A 20,884-nucleotide genomic window follows, 5' to 3' on the forward strand; every position below is an offset into this window, starting at 1 on the left:
ACTTTCCCTGGTACCTAAGCCCTTGGACTCTGGTTTGGTTTGCTTCTGTGATTCTGGTGTTGAACTGAGAGTTTCTCCCTTGGTGAACAGTATTCTACCGCTTGAGCCAGGCCCTCTAGTACTTTAGTTTGGGGGTTTTAGAGGTAGGTCTTTAACTTTTGTCCAAGGTAGTCTGTGGCCCTCCGCCACCTTTAGGCTCTGGATTCACAGCTACTATGTCCTGTGAAATGGGACCCTTGTTCCATTTGAAAAGTTAGACAGCATATTTTCTCTCCCCTGCTGAGCGAGGGCCCATTGTTACCCAGCCGTATCATCCACTGAAATCATGCCCCAAGTCCAGGCCAGAGAGAGGGACGTGGGAAGGGAGCAAAGAAGCAGGTGGTGCATGCTCTCTTGATAGGGAGCTTGTTGGTTGGAATTTGGATTCAGACAGATCCGAATATGACAGTGGGCTCCTGCTTGAGCTAGATACTGGATCCCAGCCATCTTCTGTCTCCTCATCTGGACAGTGGAGATGGGACCACCTACCCCTACTTCATAGCATCACCACAAGCAGTAAGAAGTGGGCGGCCAAATCCTTAGTGTATGGCCATATGGCGCCTCCGTGAGAACTCAGTAATCACAGAATCCTGCACTTGACAGAGCTTAGCACACACATCCCTACTAGAACCTTCCGATGCCACAGCCACGTGCGTCCAGTGATTACAAGTGACAGCTGAGCTCAATGGAGAGATCAGGTCTATGATTTTCAGTGCCCAGCATGAGGCTGTCGCCAGAGCCCTGTGACCTGGCTGTCTTCCTAAGGCTGGCCCCCATCCTGACTAAGGCTTTGCCTGAGCAAAACAGAGCAGACTTTGAGGAAGCAATACCCTCGGCCTCTCCAGCTACCACAGCCTGCGTCTTTCACACCTCCTCTTCATTGGATTTCAGTGAGTCTTCCTGCTGTGGGTCACATGTGCACTGAAACCTCAAAAATGGAGCCATGAGAAGTTCTCTGCCTTTGTGCTGATAGCCCCAGCCTTACGCACTGCATGGCATTATCACTATCCACCCTGAATGGGGGAAGGGAACAAAACCTATACACAACTTCTCCCAGGCTCCCATAGATTTGGGATGGGCAGTTCTATTAATCGTCTTACCTAGTCAGGAGGAGTGGCTGTTCTTACCTCTGAGGCACCTGCTTGGCTGTCTCTGCCTGGAAATCCAAGTCCTCACCTTCTCTGTGGAGTGGCATCAGGACTCTAAAGAGGGCACTGACATCCTGCATCACAGCAGATCCACTTGTCAGACCAGAGGCATGTGACCCTGGGAATTAGAAGATTCAAGAAGGATTCTAGAAGTCGCTCTCCTCTGATCCTGAAGTTGAGGCATTGCAAACCTACTGCTTTAGTGGATTTGAAAGGTGACTTTGTCAGTTACCTGACTATTCTGTGCCATCCGCGTATCTGAATGCCCTGTGTGTGCCAGCCATCATGCCTGAATCAGATGTACCAGTACAGAAGACTGTGTCCTTCCCTGGGTGTGGGGCATAACCAGGGCTCCAAATCAAGGGTCAGAGCTGAGATGGACTGTCTCTGCCCTTTCAAGCCTGCTGCATTTCTACATTTGCACGCTAGGACTTGTACTCTGGGCCCCCCTACCCCAAAGAGGGGAGACTTGAGGGCAGTAGGCTTGTCGATCTCTGCCTGTTTTCTTAGCCTCCAAGTAGCAGAAATGAATCTCCACCCCAAATGCTGTGATTGGATCAGACAGGATGGTAGAGGAAATTCAAGGACAGAGGCAAGATGTTGTGTGGTGGTGACCGACACTACCCTCGACAGTGCCTGGCTCTGGACTTCCAGGTGGAAGCTTTCCTTCTTCCATGTGGAGGGAGCTTCTGGGTATTGCAAATTGCTGCGTGCACAGCTGTTTTGGAGAGCACATGTCCTGCAAATGCCACTCAGTGGCAGGGGCAGACCTCTGTGGGAAGTGAATTTTTCTGCCCAACATCCCTGCAGATCACCTGTGGTCTGAACTCAGAGTCATTTGTACAGCCCCTTAAGGGCACTGGGTTATCTTCACAACAGCTTCCTGCATGAACCCACTGCAGCCCCATTGGACTTCAATGCCTCTGTTGTCCAGGGCAACTACCTGTCACTACCTGTCAGACTCCCTCCTCAGAGGAGAATACGCCTCTGTCCTGACCTTAGAGCTGCCTCCTTCTGACTTCTGTCTCCAGGAGACTATGCTCTCCTATGCTCCCCAATGCCCTTCTGCATGAAGGCCCCCCCCTCCGCAGTGCCACCCTGGCTCTGTCTGGGCAAATACTGCCTGCCCACATGTAAGTGTGTCATTGCCAATAATAGTGCCAGGCCTCCAAATGAAGGGCCTTTCTAGGATTATTTCCTGATTAATTAGGTCAGCATCTCCAAAATCAATTTCCAGTGAAGTCGAGCCACTCCTGCCTAGCCAGGCTCGGGAGTTGACCCAGAGGCAGTTCTCCGGCCTATACGGGGTGCGCCCAGCTCTACCTGGGACGAAAGTCACGTCGCATGTCTCTTCCGTGATTACCCCGACTTTTAATTTTATCTGCCCCCACCCTTCAAATCTTCCATTAAACCCCTGTAGATCCTGCTTCAAACAGGCAATTAGACTAACAACGTAATTATATCCCTCCATGCTAATTGTAACTGGTTTGGGGGGAAAACAAAGAGAAAGAGGCTTCAGAATCTCTGGAAACTAAGAACAGTGGTTATGCTTCCCAGGTGTTTCTGTGCCTGGTTGAGGGTGGCTGGCATCTGTGTCTTGAGTTGGTCTAGACTGTCACTAGAACCACTGAGGATTGTCTCCTGTCTCTTGAACAGGGCCTGTCCTGTCCTCCCCTGTCCCTGTCCTTCCATCATTTCTGTTTTCTTAGGCCTCAGCTCTGCTGGTCCTTCTCTCCTCACCTCTGACTATCTTACTTCACCTCATTAGATCTCAGAGAAAAGAACTTGCAGGCTGGAAAAGCCAAAGCACCAAAGAAGAGCAAGGTTTCTTCCTGTTCTTTCTAATGTGCTGCTGTTTCTCCAACAGCCCCTCAAGAGGTTGGGGTGACTGAGAAGAATGGGCAGAGCTGAACTCAGGCCCAGATTTGAGCTCAAGTATGTTCAAGGATGCCAAGGGGCAGACATCTCCTCTATCCCTACCATTCTTAGTATTTGTGGGCCACATATGTGGAGATGGGCCCCTTGGTACACTGTGTTTTCGTGTTTCATGCCTTGGCTCATGGGAGAACCAAAGTTGTTCAGGGCCATGTTCCTTGTGTCTGAGTTTTCTAGCGTGAAGATGATTATGGCGGCAGTGTCACTAGTATAGCCATTCTAAAGTTCAGGAGGGAGGAGGACAATCATCTTTCAGTGGAGATGCACTAATACCCTCACTTTCTTCCAGCCAGTGTCTTTAGGTTTCTGTGGCACCCATCATGTGTGAAGAACCACTGAGTCCAGATGTTTCCACCCTGGGGTTGCCATCAGCTATGTAGATGGGGCATTTCATTAAAATTTCCATTAACTATTTTTCTTTTTTTAAACCAGTGAGCGATTTATAGATTCATTAACTTTTTACTATACTTGTGAAACCAGGAAGAAGGGAAGAAAGGAAATGAAATAAGGCCCTTCAATAAGGGGACAGGAGCAGAATGAAGAGTGTTGGTCTGAGGAGCAATAAGAAAGGCTAAAAAGTAGTCTAGGAGGTCTAAAGAACATTCTGGAAGGACCCAGAACTGGAATGTCCCGGCTAGGAAGATGCATTTCCCTTACCCCTCCTCCCATTCTCACCAAGTGGTCACAGACTCTGAAGGAAGCTCAGCACTTCTAGGCAAACTCTGTCACCAAGCATTGAGGTATGCTCTGTAGCTCTCCTTTGCTTTCCTTTTCAGTGCATTAGGATGATGTGATGGTTGATGGCCTAGCCTTTGGGGCCAGATAAGCTCGTACAGCTCTGTTGTTGATGAGTGCTAAGTGATTTAGGATAAATGCCTTGGCCAAAATGAGTCTGTTTCTTTAACCATAAAACATTATCTTTATTGGCCTGGTATCGGTGATTCTCACCTGTAATCCTAGCTCCTTGGGAAGTTGAGGTAGTTGGCATGCATGGTGGTTCGAGGGCTGCCTTGGACAGAAATGTTCAGAAAGTCCTCCCTGAAGAGCTGGGGACAGTGGTGTGTGTCAGCTATCCTAGCTATGTGAGAAGCTTAACATAATGGGATTGTGCCCAGGCATGCACTTAGACAGGATACCCTATCTCAGAAAAGGACCAGCAAAAATTAGGACTGGAGGCATGACTCACTGGAAGAATGCCTACCTGGTAAACCTAAGGCTCTGAGTTCAATCTCTAGTACTGTCAAAAACATTAAAATAAGCTATATCTATTAGTTATATAATATATAGTATTAGGACCTCTGTGAAGTACTAGGAAAGTGATGGTATTGTTCTTTATCCCATTTGTGTGGCACGGAGAATGTCTTGTTTACCAGCTGTCTCCAGTTGTAATATGGATGAATAATAGCAGGAATATTGGGCTTCTTGAGAATACTAGAAATCAGATATAGTCAATTAGCCTTTTAAAGTCCTTGGCATATGATAACAGTATGTTAATACATACTAATCTGCATCCAGCAATCGTGGTTACCATTACTTACAGTGTGAAGACTCCATATGCAGGGTCAACTCCATTAGAAATGGAGTAAGATTAAGATCTCTAGGCCAGGTGCCAGTGGCTCATGCCTGAAATATTAGCTAATAGAAGACTGAGATCTGAGGATCCTGATTCAGAGCCAGCGCAGGCGTGAAAGCTCAGGAGACTCTCATCTTCCATTCACCACCAGAAACTGGAAAAAAGTGCTGTGGCTCAGAGTAATAAAGTATTAGCCTTGAGCAATTTTGCTCAGGGATAGTGCTCAGGCTCTGAGTTCAAGCCCCATGACCTCTAAAAGAAGATTTCCAGAAGAGGAAATCATAGCTTTGAATGTCTTCTAGCAGTCTGCTTACTGGGTTCTAGATTTCCTGCTGAAACCTGAATGCCTTTAGGACAGACAGGAGACACAACTTCTGTAGTCACAGATCTTTAGTCTAGAGGAAGATGGATCCCCGGGCAGTCACCTGCCCCAACCTGCCTTTCCAGGTGTGAAGTATGCGTACTTTAAAGTACAACGGGTTTCCCTTAAACATGGTAATGATAACAGGAGGAAAGCGGCGCTGGAAGAAGAGGCCAGCACCATTCAGTTTTGAACTGCCCGAGGCCAGCACTCCAGGGATTCTGTACATGTATGCCCGTCGTGTGCTGGATTGTGTAAACCTCACACAGAGTTGATTGCATGTCTTCGACTCTTTGCTGGTCTTTCTAAACCAGTGTGTGTCTTTCATGTAGTGCTCTACCATTGCCCCCACGCGTTCTAAGGGCTTTTGTAAGCAAAGATGGACTTAAACTGTTGTGCATACAATAAATAACACAGTGGACATCTTCGTAGGTGAAACCTGCCTTCTGGATTATAGTCATAACAATTTGTTCCCCAAAGTAAAATTATGGCAGCAAAAGATAACAGGAATAAGTAAAGCTGTTGGGATGGAGTTTAGTAACTCAAATCCCTGCTCTTTCCCCTCTAACATGGAAACATGGTTCCTGCCTAGCGAAGAATTCAGTGAAGTTGTAGATGTGCACCTCTTGTCAGTCAAATGGATGTGAAGCATAGGGAGAAGCATAGGCCAGATCGGGCTTCTAGGATCCGAGTCACTTTCCCCTTTAAGGATAGTGTGCAGATGCATGTGTGCCTGGCCATCTGGTGGGCACTGGGGAATCCAGAGGCCTGGCCTCTGCCCGGGGAAGATGGATGGTCTAGCCAGGAAGACAGGTCATAAAAAGATGACTGAGTACCCAGCTGCTTGATCAATACTGTTTGAATGGCCCAGGCCATAAGTGCTTTAAGGTAACAGGGAGGGAGATGGCCCCATGGCCTGGGGGAGGCAGCAACAGAGCTTTGAAGGGAGGAAATGGCACTTTCTTTCTTTCCAGAATGTAGCTAAACCCATCCTTCAGCAATAGTCATGTAGAGAGGTATGTGGGGTTGGTCTGTGCTGGGATAGGGGTGGGGAATGCTTTTGTTGTTTATGATACTGTTTAGAAAAGTCATACAGAGCTCTGGTGTGGATTTGGAGTGACTTGAAGGTAAAATGTTCTTGAGACCCAGCGTCTTTTCTAGTTTTTTTTGTTGTTGTTGTCTTGTTTTGGCGTTTTTTTGGTTGTTGTTTTGTTTTGTTTTTGCCAGCCCCACTAGCATCAGATTGGGGACCACAGAGCCCCTGCTTTGATCCCTGTCAGAGATCACTGTGGTCCAGGAATGCTTTGGGAGGGTTCACCAGGCTCATAACTGGTGACAGCTACCTTCTGGGTGTTCTGGGATGTTTAGACTTTGGGGTTCTTTTACTGTGATCCTGCTGTGTGGGTGTGTTGGGGAGACAGGAGGCTGTGGCATGGTACTAGACAGTCATCTCCCTCTCCCTTCCCATAAGGAAGAGAGAGACCCATGGAGAAGCTGACTCAGTTGGACCCTAAGGGAGATGTACAGGACAGCTCCTAGAGCCTCTGGAGTTGTCTCTCTGAGCTATCAGCCTTATGTTCTACCTAGGCTCCATCTCTTCCGGTCTCCCGTTGTATTCTTATATGGGACTACATTTCCCAGGGGCCCTTGCTGTCCAGCCTTTGAATTGTTCAGCCTTAAGGTGCTAAGCAGAAAGATGGGAGATGGTGAGGAAGAAAGAAGCCGAAATGTTTCTCCTCCTTTATTCTGTTTTTTTTTTTGGGGGGGGGGGCGGGTTCTGAGTAACTCCAGCCCACTCTTTTGAGATCTGTTCCCGCTGGGTGACCTTTGTCATACTTTCACTTCTTGCTGGACTTTTGGTGATGCCCATTCTACCCTTTGTCCTCCAGGTGAGGTAGAGAAGTTCCCTTAATAACCTTCTACCTGGTTAGTGGCCCTCTGTAACATCTCAGCTCCTTTCTCACCCATGTTCTCAGATCTCTATGTTAAATTGCCTCTACTTAAAAGACCTAGACTTTTTTTGGGGTGGGGGGTGGAGGAGTGAGGGAGTTGTTTGGGTGGTTGTTTGGTTTTGTTTTTTCTTGCCTAAACTCTGAGGAATCCCAGGAACACCATAATGAATCCACACCACCAGATTTCTTTCTTTTCCCTCTCCCTCTGCAAAGAAAACAGAATTGTAGAATAATTTCAAAATAGTCTGGCTGCCCAGATTTCTCAGCAGGCGCCCGTTGGGATGTGTAGAGTTACAATCTTCCCCTTCTTCCTGGGCCTCTCATTTTGTAGGAAAGTGGGGTGACTTCTTCCTCTCCAACTGTGAGAGGAACTATTTTGATATTGAAAAAAAATTCATGCAGTTGCTCTCCCCTCACTACCCCCTCCCCCTTGTTTTCCTGGACTGTTGATCTTGTGATATATTTATAGAGATTGTGGTTGGCTGGTCAGGAGTTATTTTGCAGTAAGAATTCATAAGATTTCTACTTTGAGCGTGTGTGCCAGACTTATTTCTTTAAAAACAAAAACAAATGAAACAACTCATACTTAGAACATCTAATAATTTTTAATGATCTTTTTCTCTCACAACAAAATAAGCCCTGCCCTTTACTTACACACATACACAAATATATATATATATACATACACACAGGATATATACATATATATGTATATGCATATATATCCTATGTATTTTCTCTAGGCTTTTGCCTTTGATGTCTCTTTTTACTCCAACATTTGAAAGACCATAGTCCTTTGGGTGAGAATGTTTTTGCCAATGACAATGTGGTGACCTGAAAAGGGGTACATTGGGGGCCAGGAGACCTCAGTTTCTCCATCTGCACAAGGCAGGCTTTGGGCTAGAGAGACAGGCAGGCTGCACCCCAGCTTTACCACATGCACCACCAGCGTCACAGCACTCCCTGGCTGGGCTCTGAAGCGATCCAAGAGTCCTCTACTAATTTATTTGGATTGGCACTAGATATGAAATGCATGTACCATTCTTGGATCAGACGACTCCCTACACCCCATTCTCCACGATGCTTCTCTAACTACTGGCAATACAGATTCTTCATGTGAGAAATCATTTTACTGGCCTTTATGCAGCGCCATCTGTATGCAGTGCAGAGCTAGCCTGGGGTACCACAGAGCCACAGAATTGTTCAGGACAGCAGCCTGCCCTCAAGAACCATGCAGTGGTTATGGCTGGAAGCAAGGATTACATAAGGGCTAATGCTCCTGCTTGTGCTCATATGTCCCTGGTGATCTAGGATCTGTTATCCATGTGTGGTGAGGGACGACTTCCTGGAGGAGGACAGCAAACAGAGCAGGAGCAAAGACAGAGAAGAGAATCAGCCAGCTTCAGAGCTAGGAGGGTCCTCAACCTATCCCACCAAAATTCTCTAATTTATAGATAAGGAAACTGAGGTGCAAAGAGATAAAAGAACCTGACCAATTTATAATTGTTCATTTTAGTTTTTTACATTAACAACCAAAAAAAATTGAGACAGGGTAGTCTTGCCATGTAGCCCAGGCTAGTCTCAAACTCAGTCCATCTAGGACCTCAGGCTGGGATTAAAAGCATGCCCCACCACGCCTGGCAGTTAATGATCATTTTATAGCTAGAGTTCACTACTGAGAAATAAGTTTAATGACAATAATTATTTATGTAAGTGATACTTACATAGTACTTAATATATTCCAGGCACTTTTCTCAGAGTCCTGTGTGGCTTTTTGAGCTTTAGTCCCTAGTAATCTTGCAAGGTCAGCACTGTTTCTGTCCCCATTTGACGGATGAGGAAACTGAGTCACCGAGGTTAAGTGACTTCCCTGGAAGCTTCACAGCTTGTGAGTACTGCACCTAGGACTGGAACCCAGCTTACCCAGCCTCCTGATTCAGTGTTGGGAACTACCATGGTGAATAAATCCTGGAAGAACAAACCTGTGTGCATTAATCTTACTTCCCATCAACCATGCCATCTTACTGACATCATCTAGATCTGTGACTCACGCAGTACTGACGGCATGGACTGAGCATGTTAGACCTGAAATCATCACATCTACCTGTTAGCAACCCTGTGGTGGGGTATCTTTCATTTTATATTGGAGGAAATGGAGGTTGCTAGGAAAAATGATTAATTAGATTTACTTAGTGGCTTAGGCAGGATTTGAACCCAGGTCTGCCCAGCTCCAACTCCTGTCAGGGTTGGAAGATAACCTGAGAGGCTGTCAGTCCAGCAGCTTCATTGGGCAGATTGGCAAACTGAGGGCTAGGGGGTCAAGTGACAGCAAGGTTCTTTTGATGGTGCAGCTCTTGCTCTCTTCTGGTGAGTCTGCCTGTATCACAGGGAGCTTGAGCCTTGAGTTCTTTTAAAGGATTAGGGGACACCTCTTTCCTACATACTTACTTTTATTTTATTTTATTGTCTGGGTAATGTGTAGAGGGGTTACAGTTAGTTGTCAGGTAGTGGTTGCATAACTTCTCACACATTAATACCCTTTCTCATGTTTTTGTCCCAGTTTTCCTCTCCCCACCCCCTCCCACTTACTTACTTTCCTACCTATACTTTCCAAACCTGGTCCTAACTCTTGGGATCATTTGGTTTGTAGTTTGCTGCCCTTTGTGTATTTGCAATAGATTTCACTTCCCAGGAAGCAAAAATTTCTTTAAAGTGTATTTTATCACCACCCCCACTTCCTGCAGATCTGAGGTGAATATTTATCACATATTTAATGAGTAATCTGAGTCTTGGCTTGGTGAGACTGTACCAGGACATGGTTTATGGCTGATCTGGTTTTAACTCACTCCAGGCAGTTTTCCCTCGAGTTTTCTGTAAAAATCATAAACCTGGAGAGAGAATTTTTGTGGAATCCAGTCACATGACTTGCTCTTTTATAAATTGAGAGATTAACTGTATGACTGTGAAGAAAAGAGATGCTTTTCTCTTTCTCTTTAAAAAGGGAACAAAGTGTGACCTTTCTGTACCCAGAGGAGCATGTCCTCTCAAACACTGGGGAAAGGTCACTTGCCAAGGTCATCTGTCAGCCTCAGGGTAGAGTGAGCACTTGGCTTAGAGTCTTTCCTTCCTAGCTGAGTTTGACATCACCTGGACATCAGGGCTGGACATGTCCCCACCTTGTACTCTAGTCGAGGACATAAGTGAATGCAGTGGCACATGGCCACTCTTGGACTGCCACTTTGGTCCCTGCTGGGCTCTTCCTGTTCTGTGGATAGGAAGTACATGACTGATTAGCTCATGTCACCTCTACAGCATGCTCCAGGAGCTAAGCAGAGCCCCTTCACTCATGTTTTAAGAGGAAGGGGCTGTGGCAATCAGAAGGCATGACTGATAAGTGATAAGCCTTGTGCTTAGCTGACATCCAGGGATGACCCTCCCTGCCTAGGCCTCTGGCCTCCTTCCCATGTATTCCTGAAAGCTTTTTGAGTTCTGGGCCTGGGAGAGGAGTAGCCTTGGCTCACCTTATCTCAGATCCTACTGGCTCAGTCCCCCTACCGAAATTCGGGACCTCTGGTTCCGCTTTCTCCAGCAGCCCCTGTATAGGCAGAATTCTGACTAGCTCCCTCTCTTCCCAAAGTCCCTTCATGTTGGAGAAAGTGTAGATAGAGACCCCCATGCTATCTTTACAACCCTTCTCTAAATGTAGGACTATTTTAAGATGAAAAGTTTAAAAGCCACACAGAAGCTCCCTGGATCTGACCTGGGAAAGACCTCATGCTTGGAAGCAGTATATAGAATCTGCGCCCAGGCCTGGAAGGAAAACTGAATGAGCCATGAGCCACTGGGGTGCCCTCTGGAGATGTGGTGGACACAAGGTGGGGCCTAGGCCTGCATGCTGTGTGCTGGGTCCCAGGTCCAATGTAGCAGCACAAGGAATGTCTTCTTCCTTCTCCTAAGAGTTCCTGATGGAGCTCCTACTTAGGAGATGAATTCTGTAATTTCTTCTGTCCATTCTAGGAGCCCAGGTCTATGTACAAAGGAGTTGCCAGCCCTTTGCATATGGTCTACAACTGGTGGGGAAATAATAATAATAATAATAATAATAATAATAATAATAATAAACAACCTATAGCAACCAACCTCTGCCATTCTCTGAGCATGTGTCATGTGCTAGCTTTGTGGTGGCTCTTTTCTTCATTTCCTCTCAGCTGATCCTGCTGCTCCCAGAAGTCAGTCCTGGAGCTTTCTCTGCTGCACTGCTTTCCAGGCCATCCTCAACTCTTAGCTGGGAAATGACAGGGGGCCAGAGCAATGGGCTCCCTGTCCCCAGATTACAGCCATTGAGTGCTTTCGGGGTCTGAGGCTCCTGAGGCTGCCCAGAAGCCCAGACTCCCTTGCCTGATTAAAAGTGTTGCCTAATTACCAATGATTGCTCCTGATGACTGGCAATAATGACATTATTACAGGAAGGATCCAAATTGTATTATTTCCCATAGAGAACAAAAGAGCTCACCTGTAACTGGTGTCTCAGGAAATGGGCCCATGCTAGCTCCATCCCAACAAAACCCGAATTGTTTCTTGACACTTGGCTTAGGAAATTCCAGGGCTTGGAAAGTGGTGGACGAGCACCTTAGTCAGAAAAACAAAAAAGGAATAAGAAAAGAAGGAATAAAAGAAAAGCAAAGGGGGGCTGGGAGTTTGGCCTAATGGTAGAGTGCTTGCCTAGCATGCATGAAGACCCGGGTTCGATTCCTCCGTACCACATACATAGAAAAAAGCCAGAAGTGGTGCTGTGGCTCAAGTGGTAGAGCCCTAGCCTTGAGAAAATTCAGGGACAGTGCTCAGACCCTGAGCCCAAGCCCAGGACTGGCAAAAAAAAAAAAGCAAAGCAAAGGAAGTAAGAAAGAAAAGAAAAGAAAATCATTTCCTCTGGATGTTAGAAATACTGGCTTGTCAATGATGGTGTCTCCAAGACCTCCCTCAGAGAAGCTGCCTACTTGTTCAGAGACAGTCTCATGGCCACAGCCATATAAAAACAACCCATATATACATTCTGCAAAGTCTTAAGTGGTAACCTGGGGTCTAACCTGGAGATCTTGCCAGGAATTCCTGGTATCAGCCCAACTCAATGCTCTGCTCTTCCAGAGGAAAAGGCCATCAGCAACAACCAAAGCCTGGCATAGGCTTGGGAACCCAGGCCTTCTCCTGGGCAAAATACTTCCCTCTCGCTGTCCTGTACCTGGAAAATTTCTTCCTGCAGCCATCCTTTCAGCTCTGTTTCCCTCCACTGAGTGTGAGAACAGTGCTGGGGCTCCCTGGTGTAAAGCAACTTCCATCGGGAAACCCTCTTGACCCTCTAGTCTCCCTGGAACCCAATTCTTTCTCTTTAGAGCACTGGCACACACTTCCTCACCATTCTACCTAGCTAGGATCTTCCCTATGAGCCAGGGCAGCCAGTGGCTTTGAACAACCATGATCAGTTGAGAAAGAAAACTCCCAATTAAAAACCAAGTACCATGTGTTAGATCATATCAGTGCATAGGGTCGATGAAGCATGGTCTAATTAGACAATTTGTAATAATATTTAGTTTCTAGGGAAGAATCTTCCTTCACCCTTCGTAAGTATTTTCAGAAACACCGGGTGAATGAAAGTGGGGCCTTGAGGCTTGGTGGGTAACATTGTTTGGGGCCATGTGCCGAGGATGTGCCAGGGTTGTGGAATGAGTGCGCATGCGAGCCCCAGCGTTTCTGACACCCCTACCCTTCTCTGTCCCACATAGGGCAGATTAAAGCTTGATACCTACCTAGTAGCTTTGACTCCTTCCTCTTACATATAATTTCCCTGAGGGCAGGTGGATATTCCCACTGTGGAATAAGCTCCATGAATGTTTCTTGTTTTTGTGTGTATGTTTGTATGTGTGTCCGTAATAGGGCCTGGGTACTCTTTCTTAGCTTTTCACTCGAGGTTACTGCTCCACCACTTGAGCCACAGCTCTCCTGGAGGACTTTTGAGGATAAGGATCTCACAGACTTCCTTGGCAGAGCTGATGGTTCTCAGAGCTCAACTTCTTGAGTAGGTAGGATTATAGGCATGAGCTAATGGTGGATGATTTCTTATTTGAGTCCTATGTTTCACTGGGGAAGACAGTATATGTCTTAATTTGGGAAATGTGCTAGGCATTGGAAAGGAAAGATAGGTAATATATGATACATATAATATATGTTATGTACATTGTGCGTGTGTGTGTGTGTGTGTGTGTGTGTCTTCCCTAAATATTAAGGGACATAGAAGCACCCCCTGGCCAGGTCTCAGGGCCCTGGCAGCAGATCTGGGAGATGTTGCATGTCCTCCCACAGGCCTCTAGGTAGTCATCACCAAGGCTGCTCAGCTCCTGCAGGGTTAGGTCTGCCAGTTGACAGAATTTAAAAGAGGATTTTAATTTTTGAACTTTCCTATATGTCAGATGTATGAAACAGACCTCTTGGCATAATATGCGTTGGTACTCGTAAATGTAACCTTTGAGGGGACTGATAAGACTCGTTAACAACAAGACACAGAAAAGGGGCAAGTGCAAGGCTTCCCTCTCCTCAAAGGTGCAGAAAATCCTGGTATATACAGACCAACACTAGAACTTTGGAGTTGGTCCCCCAGTGGACACAGTACCATTCATTTAGAGCCTAGTACAGTGCTTTACGCAAAGTAGGTTTCCAAGAAATACCTGCTAAGTGAAGAAGTAATTGGTTATGAAAGAATAGGTTGATCTGTTAGATTTTGGTACTACTGGAGGCTGAGATTTGAAAATCACTCACCATTTGAAGCTAGCCCAGGCAGAAAAATCTGTGAGACTTATCCCCAGCTAATCAACAAAAAGCTTATAGTAACAGTTTGGCTCAAATGGTAGAGCACCAGCCTTGAGCAAAAAAGCCATGGGAGATTGCACAAGTCCTGAGTTTATACCCTGGTGTTGGTGCATGCGTGCACATGCATACATGGACATGCATACACACACACACACACACACGCGCGCACACACACACACTAGAATTGCCAGTGCAGTCCATCTACTTATTTTTAGTATTTCCCAAGAAACAATCCCAATGAGCGGATTCAGCACAGTCCAGGAATCCTGTCCTCAGTGCTGATGGCAGTATGCTAGCAGAGTTAGGAGAACAATGAACAGGGACAAATTAAATCTAGTGGGGGAGGGGGAGCCATTCAATTCTCCCAGGAGGAAGTGATTTTCAAGTTGCAGTGGGGGAGGGCAAAGGCAAGATCCTAATTATACCACCACCAGGGAAATGCACTGAGCAGGGATGGTCCTGGCGCCATCTTGGTCCTGCCCACTCCAAGATGGTGCTCCCTTATGCTAAGAACTGGAAGGGAGGGGCCCTCCCACCCCAGTTAGGTGAGGACCTCTCAGCCTCCCTGAGCCAGAGCTCTGGGCTCTCTATCTCAGAAAAGCATTTCATTCTTGGAAATCAGGCAGCTAGGACCCAAGGAACTGTTTTTTTTTTTTTCCCTCCATTGTACAAGCATGACAAATCATTAATTTTTGATTGATTTGCTTAGAATTATGGGCGCCCCAGCATTCTTTCCGCCGCTGAACAGCTGTATAACAAATGAATATATCAGTGTGCACAAAAGATTGGAGATCTAAGAGAAGCAATTACATTGCCCCCTCCCCCACCCTCACCCCTTCCAGGGCAATGAAGGGAGGAAATTTTTTCCAGAAATTCCTCAAGTGGCTTTAAGAAGAAAAAAAAAAAGAAGGAAAAAAGAGAAAAAAAAAAGCCTTTTTATAATTGAATTAAATCTTTATCTCTCTATCTATGGCAGCAGATTTCCAAACACACATCAGTTCCCCACATGCACAAGGATTCCTCCATCCTGGAGGGATTTTTTTCATAAGAAAATTTCAACTTGTGAATTAAAACCAAAATGAGGAAAAGGAGGGGAAATAAAGCAAATTCTATCCCTCCCTTTTTTCTTTTTTTTTTTTTCTTTTTTTGGTTGTTGCTATTCCTTTAAGATTTTGGAACTGTACCAATGCACTACATGTGACCTCCATAACTTTTAAATTAAGAATTTATGCTGGCTTGAAATTTATGAAATATTTCAGCATGAAAGAAAGCCTTTTTCCCTCAGGAAAATTGAGCAATAAATCACAGCACTGTGGATTTACTGCCCTAGAGCCAGCGAGAGATAGGATTTTTTTTTTTTGCTTCATTCTGAAAAAAAAAAAAATGTAATCATATAAGACAGCTTAGCTGCTGTCCTCCCACTCTCTAGAATTTTTAATTTCAGCTGTTTCTGCTTGGATTTATTTCCAATATTCCTGCTCGGCTTTTCAATTTCCTCAGTTATTAAATTTTAATTCAGTGCATTAGCATTTAAATTAAAAAAGGGTTTATTTTATCGAAATCGTTGGCCAGCCCCCATCCCGGAGCACACGAATTGCCTGTTTCTGCCATTTGCACAAAATGTGAAATGCAGCTAATGTCTTACAACTTACATTTGCACAAATTTAGAAATAAAATTTCTGGGTTTGGAATAATATTTTCTTTCCAAAAAAACCCTTAATATGAGAATGGAAAAAAGAACAACTTAACATTCATTTGGGGAGGGAAGAAGAGGATGGAATGAAACCAAAAATAGCCTTGCCCAGGTCTTATGGGGAAACTGGTGACTTAAGGAATGGAAGGGGCTGGGACTGGTGGGGGTTGAGCAGCGATGGCCAGCAGAGAGCTTTGAATCCCTCCATCTCGAGCATAGAGAGGGTCTTCCATGGGCCCCTTACTGACCATAGAGGGTATGCTTAAGGAGGGGTAGGCTCAATTTCAGGACAGCAGTGGAAAGAAGGAGGGGAGACCTGCTTTAGCCCCATGACCTTGTTTTTACCTACGGACTGCCTCTGGTTGGAGAAGGAACCTATTGAGGCTTCGAGTGGCCTCGAGTAGCCTATTTTCCCTTGGGGGACAATGACACGTGACAGTAGCCGCAGTGAATCCTATTACCTGATGGTTACTGTTCACTGCCTTCTAGGCCACTGTCCATGTGGGTCCACCTTTTGGAGAAGCTTGAGACTGTGGTGGTCTGGTGGACTCTCACCATGTTGCCCACTTGTAGCATGGGATTCTGGGTATTCCGGGTTGACTGTACCTTATTCATCTGCTATGTATGTTCTTCTGTGTTTCTATGCCTCTGTTTCCTGGGCCCAAGAAGCAGTGGTCCCTGTAACTGTGTCTGATACTGTTAGTGGTATGTACAGTTGTTAACACCGAGCCCACACTAAGTAGTCTTACTTGTGTCACCTTGTTTTTCCTCTCTAAGTCTTATGTATGGCAGTCCCAAGAGCCATGAGTATCATGTATTCTGTTGTTGGCACGTGCTGTGTGGGATGTCTCCCACTGCCCTACTACCCATCCATCTTTGGTCCGTCCTCCATTCTCCGTCCATCCATGCTCTATCCACCCTCCATCTCATTTGGCTCTCTTGAGGGTTGAAGTATTCCATACCCAAATCTGGGCTTGTAGCTGTGGGATTTAGTATAAACAACTTAATCTTTGAGACTCTGAATCTCCCTGTAAAGCATGTCGGATGGGGACCCGTGGGGAAGGTGAATGAGATAAGGCAATGCTGTCTTTAGTCTGGTGGGAAGTTGTCTGAGGGGCGTGAGTATGAACACTCACTGGTGGAGATGAGACCAGGGCACAGTGGAGGCTGTGGAGAATCAGGTATGGCAGCCCTTGCTGCCAGCTGCTGTGGGCGGCAGCGGATCATCCAGATTTTGAAGAAAAGCTGAACATCTGATCATTGGGGGATGAACTTTCTTTATGTTCCTATATTACTGATCTGTCTTCTGGTTTTGTCAGTTTGCAATTTCTGGGAAACATACACCAAAAGGTAGCTAGCTGCTGTTTGGATTTCAGATCCTCGGTCCTTCTCTTGAAACCTGGAAAGCTGAAAAGCTTGGAAACAAAAGTGGAGCTTGTGCAGAAAGGAGGTGAGACTGGATGGCACGTCCAGCATTTAACCCACATGAGATGGTCACTGCAGAGATAGCAGGAAACCTGAGGACTTGAAGATTTCATAGACTCTGAAGTAGTGCTTCTAAATATGAGACATGCTCAGATTGACCTTGGTAAACATGGGAAAATATTGAATTTGTAAGCCCAGGTGCCAGTTTCAAGCCCACGTTGCCCTGTAAGTCCAATGGCCATGCAGGCTATGTAAGAACCAGCTGGGGATTAGTGGTCTCCCTCACAGTGGAGGGTCTTGGCATTGTTCAGTGATTTGTGATGAGCAACCTCCTTCGGCCTTTACGACCTAAAACCTCCTGAGCCCTGTTGGACTGTCACCACCTTGGATATTTGTCATTTGTCCTGTGCTCCAGCTGCTTCCAGGGCCTTCATCTCTCCATCAGAAACAGAATTTTATGATTTCTGAAAATTTCATTTGGTCAACCTTATCTCTCCCAACCCCTATCCCAAATAAAAGAGATTAAGAACTAGCCCTTTCTTCCTTCTCCACCTCATAGGGTTAGGGGGTAGGATGGGAACAGAACATTTTAACATAATAAGATTTTCCCCCTCAGGTTGGTAGGAATAAATCTGCAGCTACTGTTTTATTGGAAATCCCAGCTGAAAATAAAAGGGGTTCAATTCAATCTCAGATTTAACTAGTTACTTACTTTTCCCACACCCCTGGGGTGTGTGATTGCAGGGTTTACCTTGGCAGTGGGTGCCTAGTTGGATTTAAAGAACCAAGCAAATGGGATAGGGTAGCCTGACGCCCTCTTGCTTCCCAAGGTGGAGGTGGGTAGAATGTGTCTTCCACCCTGGCTGATGGAGGTATTTGGGTTTCTTTTACAGGCTGACGGAGCCAGTGCAGCCGGAAGGAAAAGCACTGCAAACAGGTATGTCCCGTCCTGGGCCCTGGTCTGCAAAACAGTCACCATTCCCTCATCCTCCCACCCTGAAGGACCAGGGCTCATACATCCCTGGAAGATATGTGAACATGGGTGGCACTTTCCATGTGCCTTCTCTAGACACTGATCTCCAAGGATGACTCCTTTCTAAGCTGGCCTGTGGCCCCTCAAGTTGTAGTGATCTAGGAGATGAAGCAGAAGGCTGTCATGTTAACTCCAGGGGGATCCATTCTTGTCTTGGTGTGCAATGATAATGCTTCTCTTCCTCTTCTTCTTCCTCTTTCTCCTCCTTTTCTCCTCCTTTTCCTCTCCCCTCCTCTTTCTCATCTTCCTCCTTTTCCTTCCCCCTCTTCCTCTTCCTTCTTTTTTTGATGCCAAGACTAGTGCTTGAACTCAGGGCCTGAGCACTGTCCTTGAGCTTTTCCACTCAGGGCTAACACTCTACCACTTAAGCCACAGCTCCATTTCTGGCCTTTTGTTGTTTTATTGACTATGACTCACAGACTTTCCTGTCCAGGCTGGCTTGAAGCCGCAATCCTCAGCTCTCAGCCTCCTGGTGTGAGCCACTGGTCCCCAGCAGGGTAAGGAATTCCTCAGTCCACATGCTAGCATCCTGGGCTATGTCTCAACCTATCACACCAAAGCAAGGCAGGAGGCAGCAAGTCCAATGAGTCAGACTCAGATCCATCTTCAACCTTGAAGCTGGCAGAAGATGGAAGGGGATGGACCCCAGTGGCCTGCTGGACTGGCATTACTCCCAAACAATGGGAAAAGACCAGGTAGGTCCATAGGTATCACCGTGGGTGACTCAAATAGGCACACGTGAGCCTTGGCACTTGTTCTGCTGCTGTCCCCTTGGGTACGACCGAGCTGAAGCAACCATGTGGCTTCTGTTTGGGGCATTGAGGCAGGAAGAAGGCAAAGAACAAATAGGCATATACACAAGATCTAGAACATTCTCTGAGTCAGTTGCTAGACTCAGAATCAGGCTGTGTGAATGATACACTAAGTTTTCCCTTCTGCTTTGAACACCAGTTCTGTAACATGCTCATAGATTTCTGTTGGGGACTATGACAGTAATAGCCAAAGTGTAGAGGACAGTGGATGAAACAAAGTCAAACCATTTTTGGTTTTTTGCTGCTGTAAGACTTTTCAGAGCCTTTAATGTGTGTATGTGTATGCTCAGGGTACAAGAGAGACATAAATGTCCTGTTTCTCAAACCTAGTTAGCCACAGGGTCCTTTTATTGAGTTTCACCCCAGGTAGTAAGTGTTCCTTGCAGCACCCTTTGGGAACCCTTAGCAAGTAGAACTTCTTGGGCTATGTGTTTGAAAAGTTCACCAAAGGAGCTTTTGGGAGGGTGGATTGGAGGCTGTGACCCCAGGTGAGGGGGGCGGGGGGGCTTGTGATCTGTATGTCCTCCTAGGGCCTGACAAATACTTTATACTAGTCTCAGTGGCAGTTTTTTTTTCTCTTTTTCACTTTATCAGTGGCAGGAAAGTTTTATCAACCCCAGACTGAACTGCCTTTAACTTGATGGCCTTTGCCTAGACTGTCCTTTTCTCTGTTTTCCTACATCTCAGCCTGTGACCTGTGGCTTACCACCTGCCCCTGCTCCTTACTTAGTCCTGATTTGCTGTCTCTTAGAGCACCAGCGCCATAGGACAAGAACCATGTTTGTATAGGGGCAGGGAATAGGGGCTTGAATGGAGAAAGAGAGTCCAGATGGGGAGGGGACGGTCAGCTGGGGCCTTAGTTCCATGGTAGCGATGCACATAGGAAGCAGCTGCCCAGAATGCTATGTCTGGTGAACTGACCTTCAGTAGCTTCCTTAGACTGGTTGGTGGGAGCTATAGATACCTGTTAGATGGGAAGGCCAGAGCTGGAAGAGGCCCAGTGGTAGTCTGAGCCTCCTCTTGTTGTGGAGGTTGGGAGACTGAGGTCTTCAGGAGGAAGGGCGCTGTGCAGGGTCATCAGAAGAATGAGAGGCTACATTAGGCCACCTGCCAGGGATGATAACCTCTTTACTCAGAGAGGCTAAGCTCTAGGGAGGGCCTGGCCGCTGCCCTCTTCAGCATTTATCATGAGCTTGCTGTGATAGACACAGTGCTGTGGCCTCAGAGGGATTTCGTGCGAATTTATCCATTAGCAGACATGAGAGTATCTTCTGAATCCATAGCAGTGAACCAAAAAACAAAATTCCACTTCTGGTCCTCACTTTGATGCCTTAAGCTCTACCACCCAGCATTCTGCCTGGCCAGTGGCCACCTGAGACTGAATTGATTACTACTATACAGGGCTGCTGTTGGGGGTGGGAAAGGGAAAAATATGGCAATCGATTATTGATGTCTTCTTGGGAAGTGGAAGGTGGCATATGTGCCCTTGCTTCTCTCTGACTAGGCTGGGCTCTCTACCACATATACTCAGTGATTGAGACCAATAATATACCAGGAAGGGCCAGCCCACACCTTTGGGATGTGTGTGACTTCAAGTGATGAAATTCCCCTTATTAAGGACTCTGATGTACTTAGTATATCAGTGTGTCATACTCACTATGTTGGGCTATGAACTGAGTGACTTATACAGATTTATTTTTTAATTGTTTATTGTTATCATAAAGGTAATCATGGATGGGAGGGGTTAGATACATATGTCAGGTAAAGAGTATGTTTTTTTTGGACAGTGTCCTTGCTCTCTCCCAGTTTTTTCCTCCCATCCCCACCCACAAGTTGTAGAGTTCATTTCCAACATAGTGTCCAATGAATACAGATTTATTTTGTCCATTGTGTGTATCTTCCTAATAGCCTCGGGAGAGAGGTACTCATTTTAACCCTGTCTTACAGATGAGGAAGCAGAGATGAGAAGATGATAAGTGTAAAGCTGCCCAGTTAGAAGGAAGCAGGAAAGCAGGTTGCCAACCCAAGTCTTCTCCTGCCGTGCCTTCCTGT

General features: G+C 46.2%; 1 protein-coding gene across 1 annotated transcript in view; it reads left to right on the forward strand.

The window, feature by feature from the left end:
- The window catches only part of Znf618 (zinc finger protein 618), a 147,408-nt gene that overhangs the window by 64,279 nt on the left and 62,245 nt on the right, over positions 1-20,884 (forward strand). Inside the window, exon 2 of the mRNA XM_090330482.1 lies at positions 17,881-17,924. Within this exon, the coding sequence (XP_090186608.1) occupies positions 17,881-17,924 (44 nt within the window). The remainder of the gene's footprint in view (positions 1-17,880; positions 17,925-20,884) is intronic.

The sequence above is a fragment of the Megascapheus bottae genome, chromosome 3 (assembly GCF_031878675.1).
Source record: "Megascapheus bottae isolate mThoBot1 chromosome 3, mThoBot2.hap1, whole genome shotgun sequence".
Classification (NCBI taxonomy): domain Eukaryota; kingdom Metazoa; phylum Chordata; class Mammalia; order Rodentia; family Geomyidae; genus Megascapheus; species Megascapheus bottae.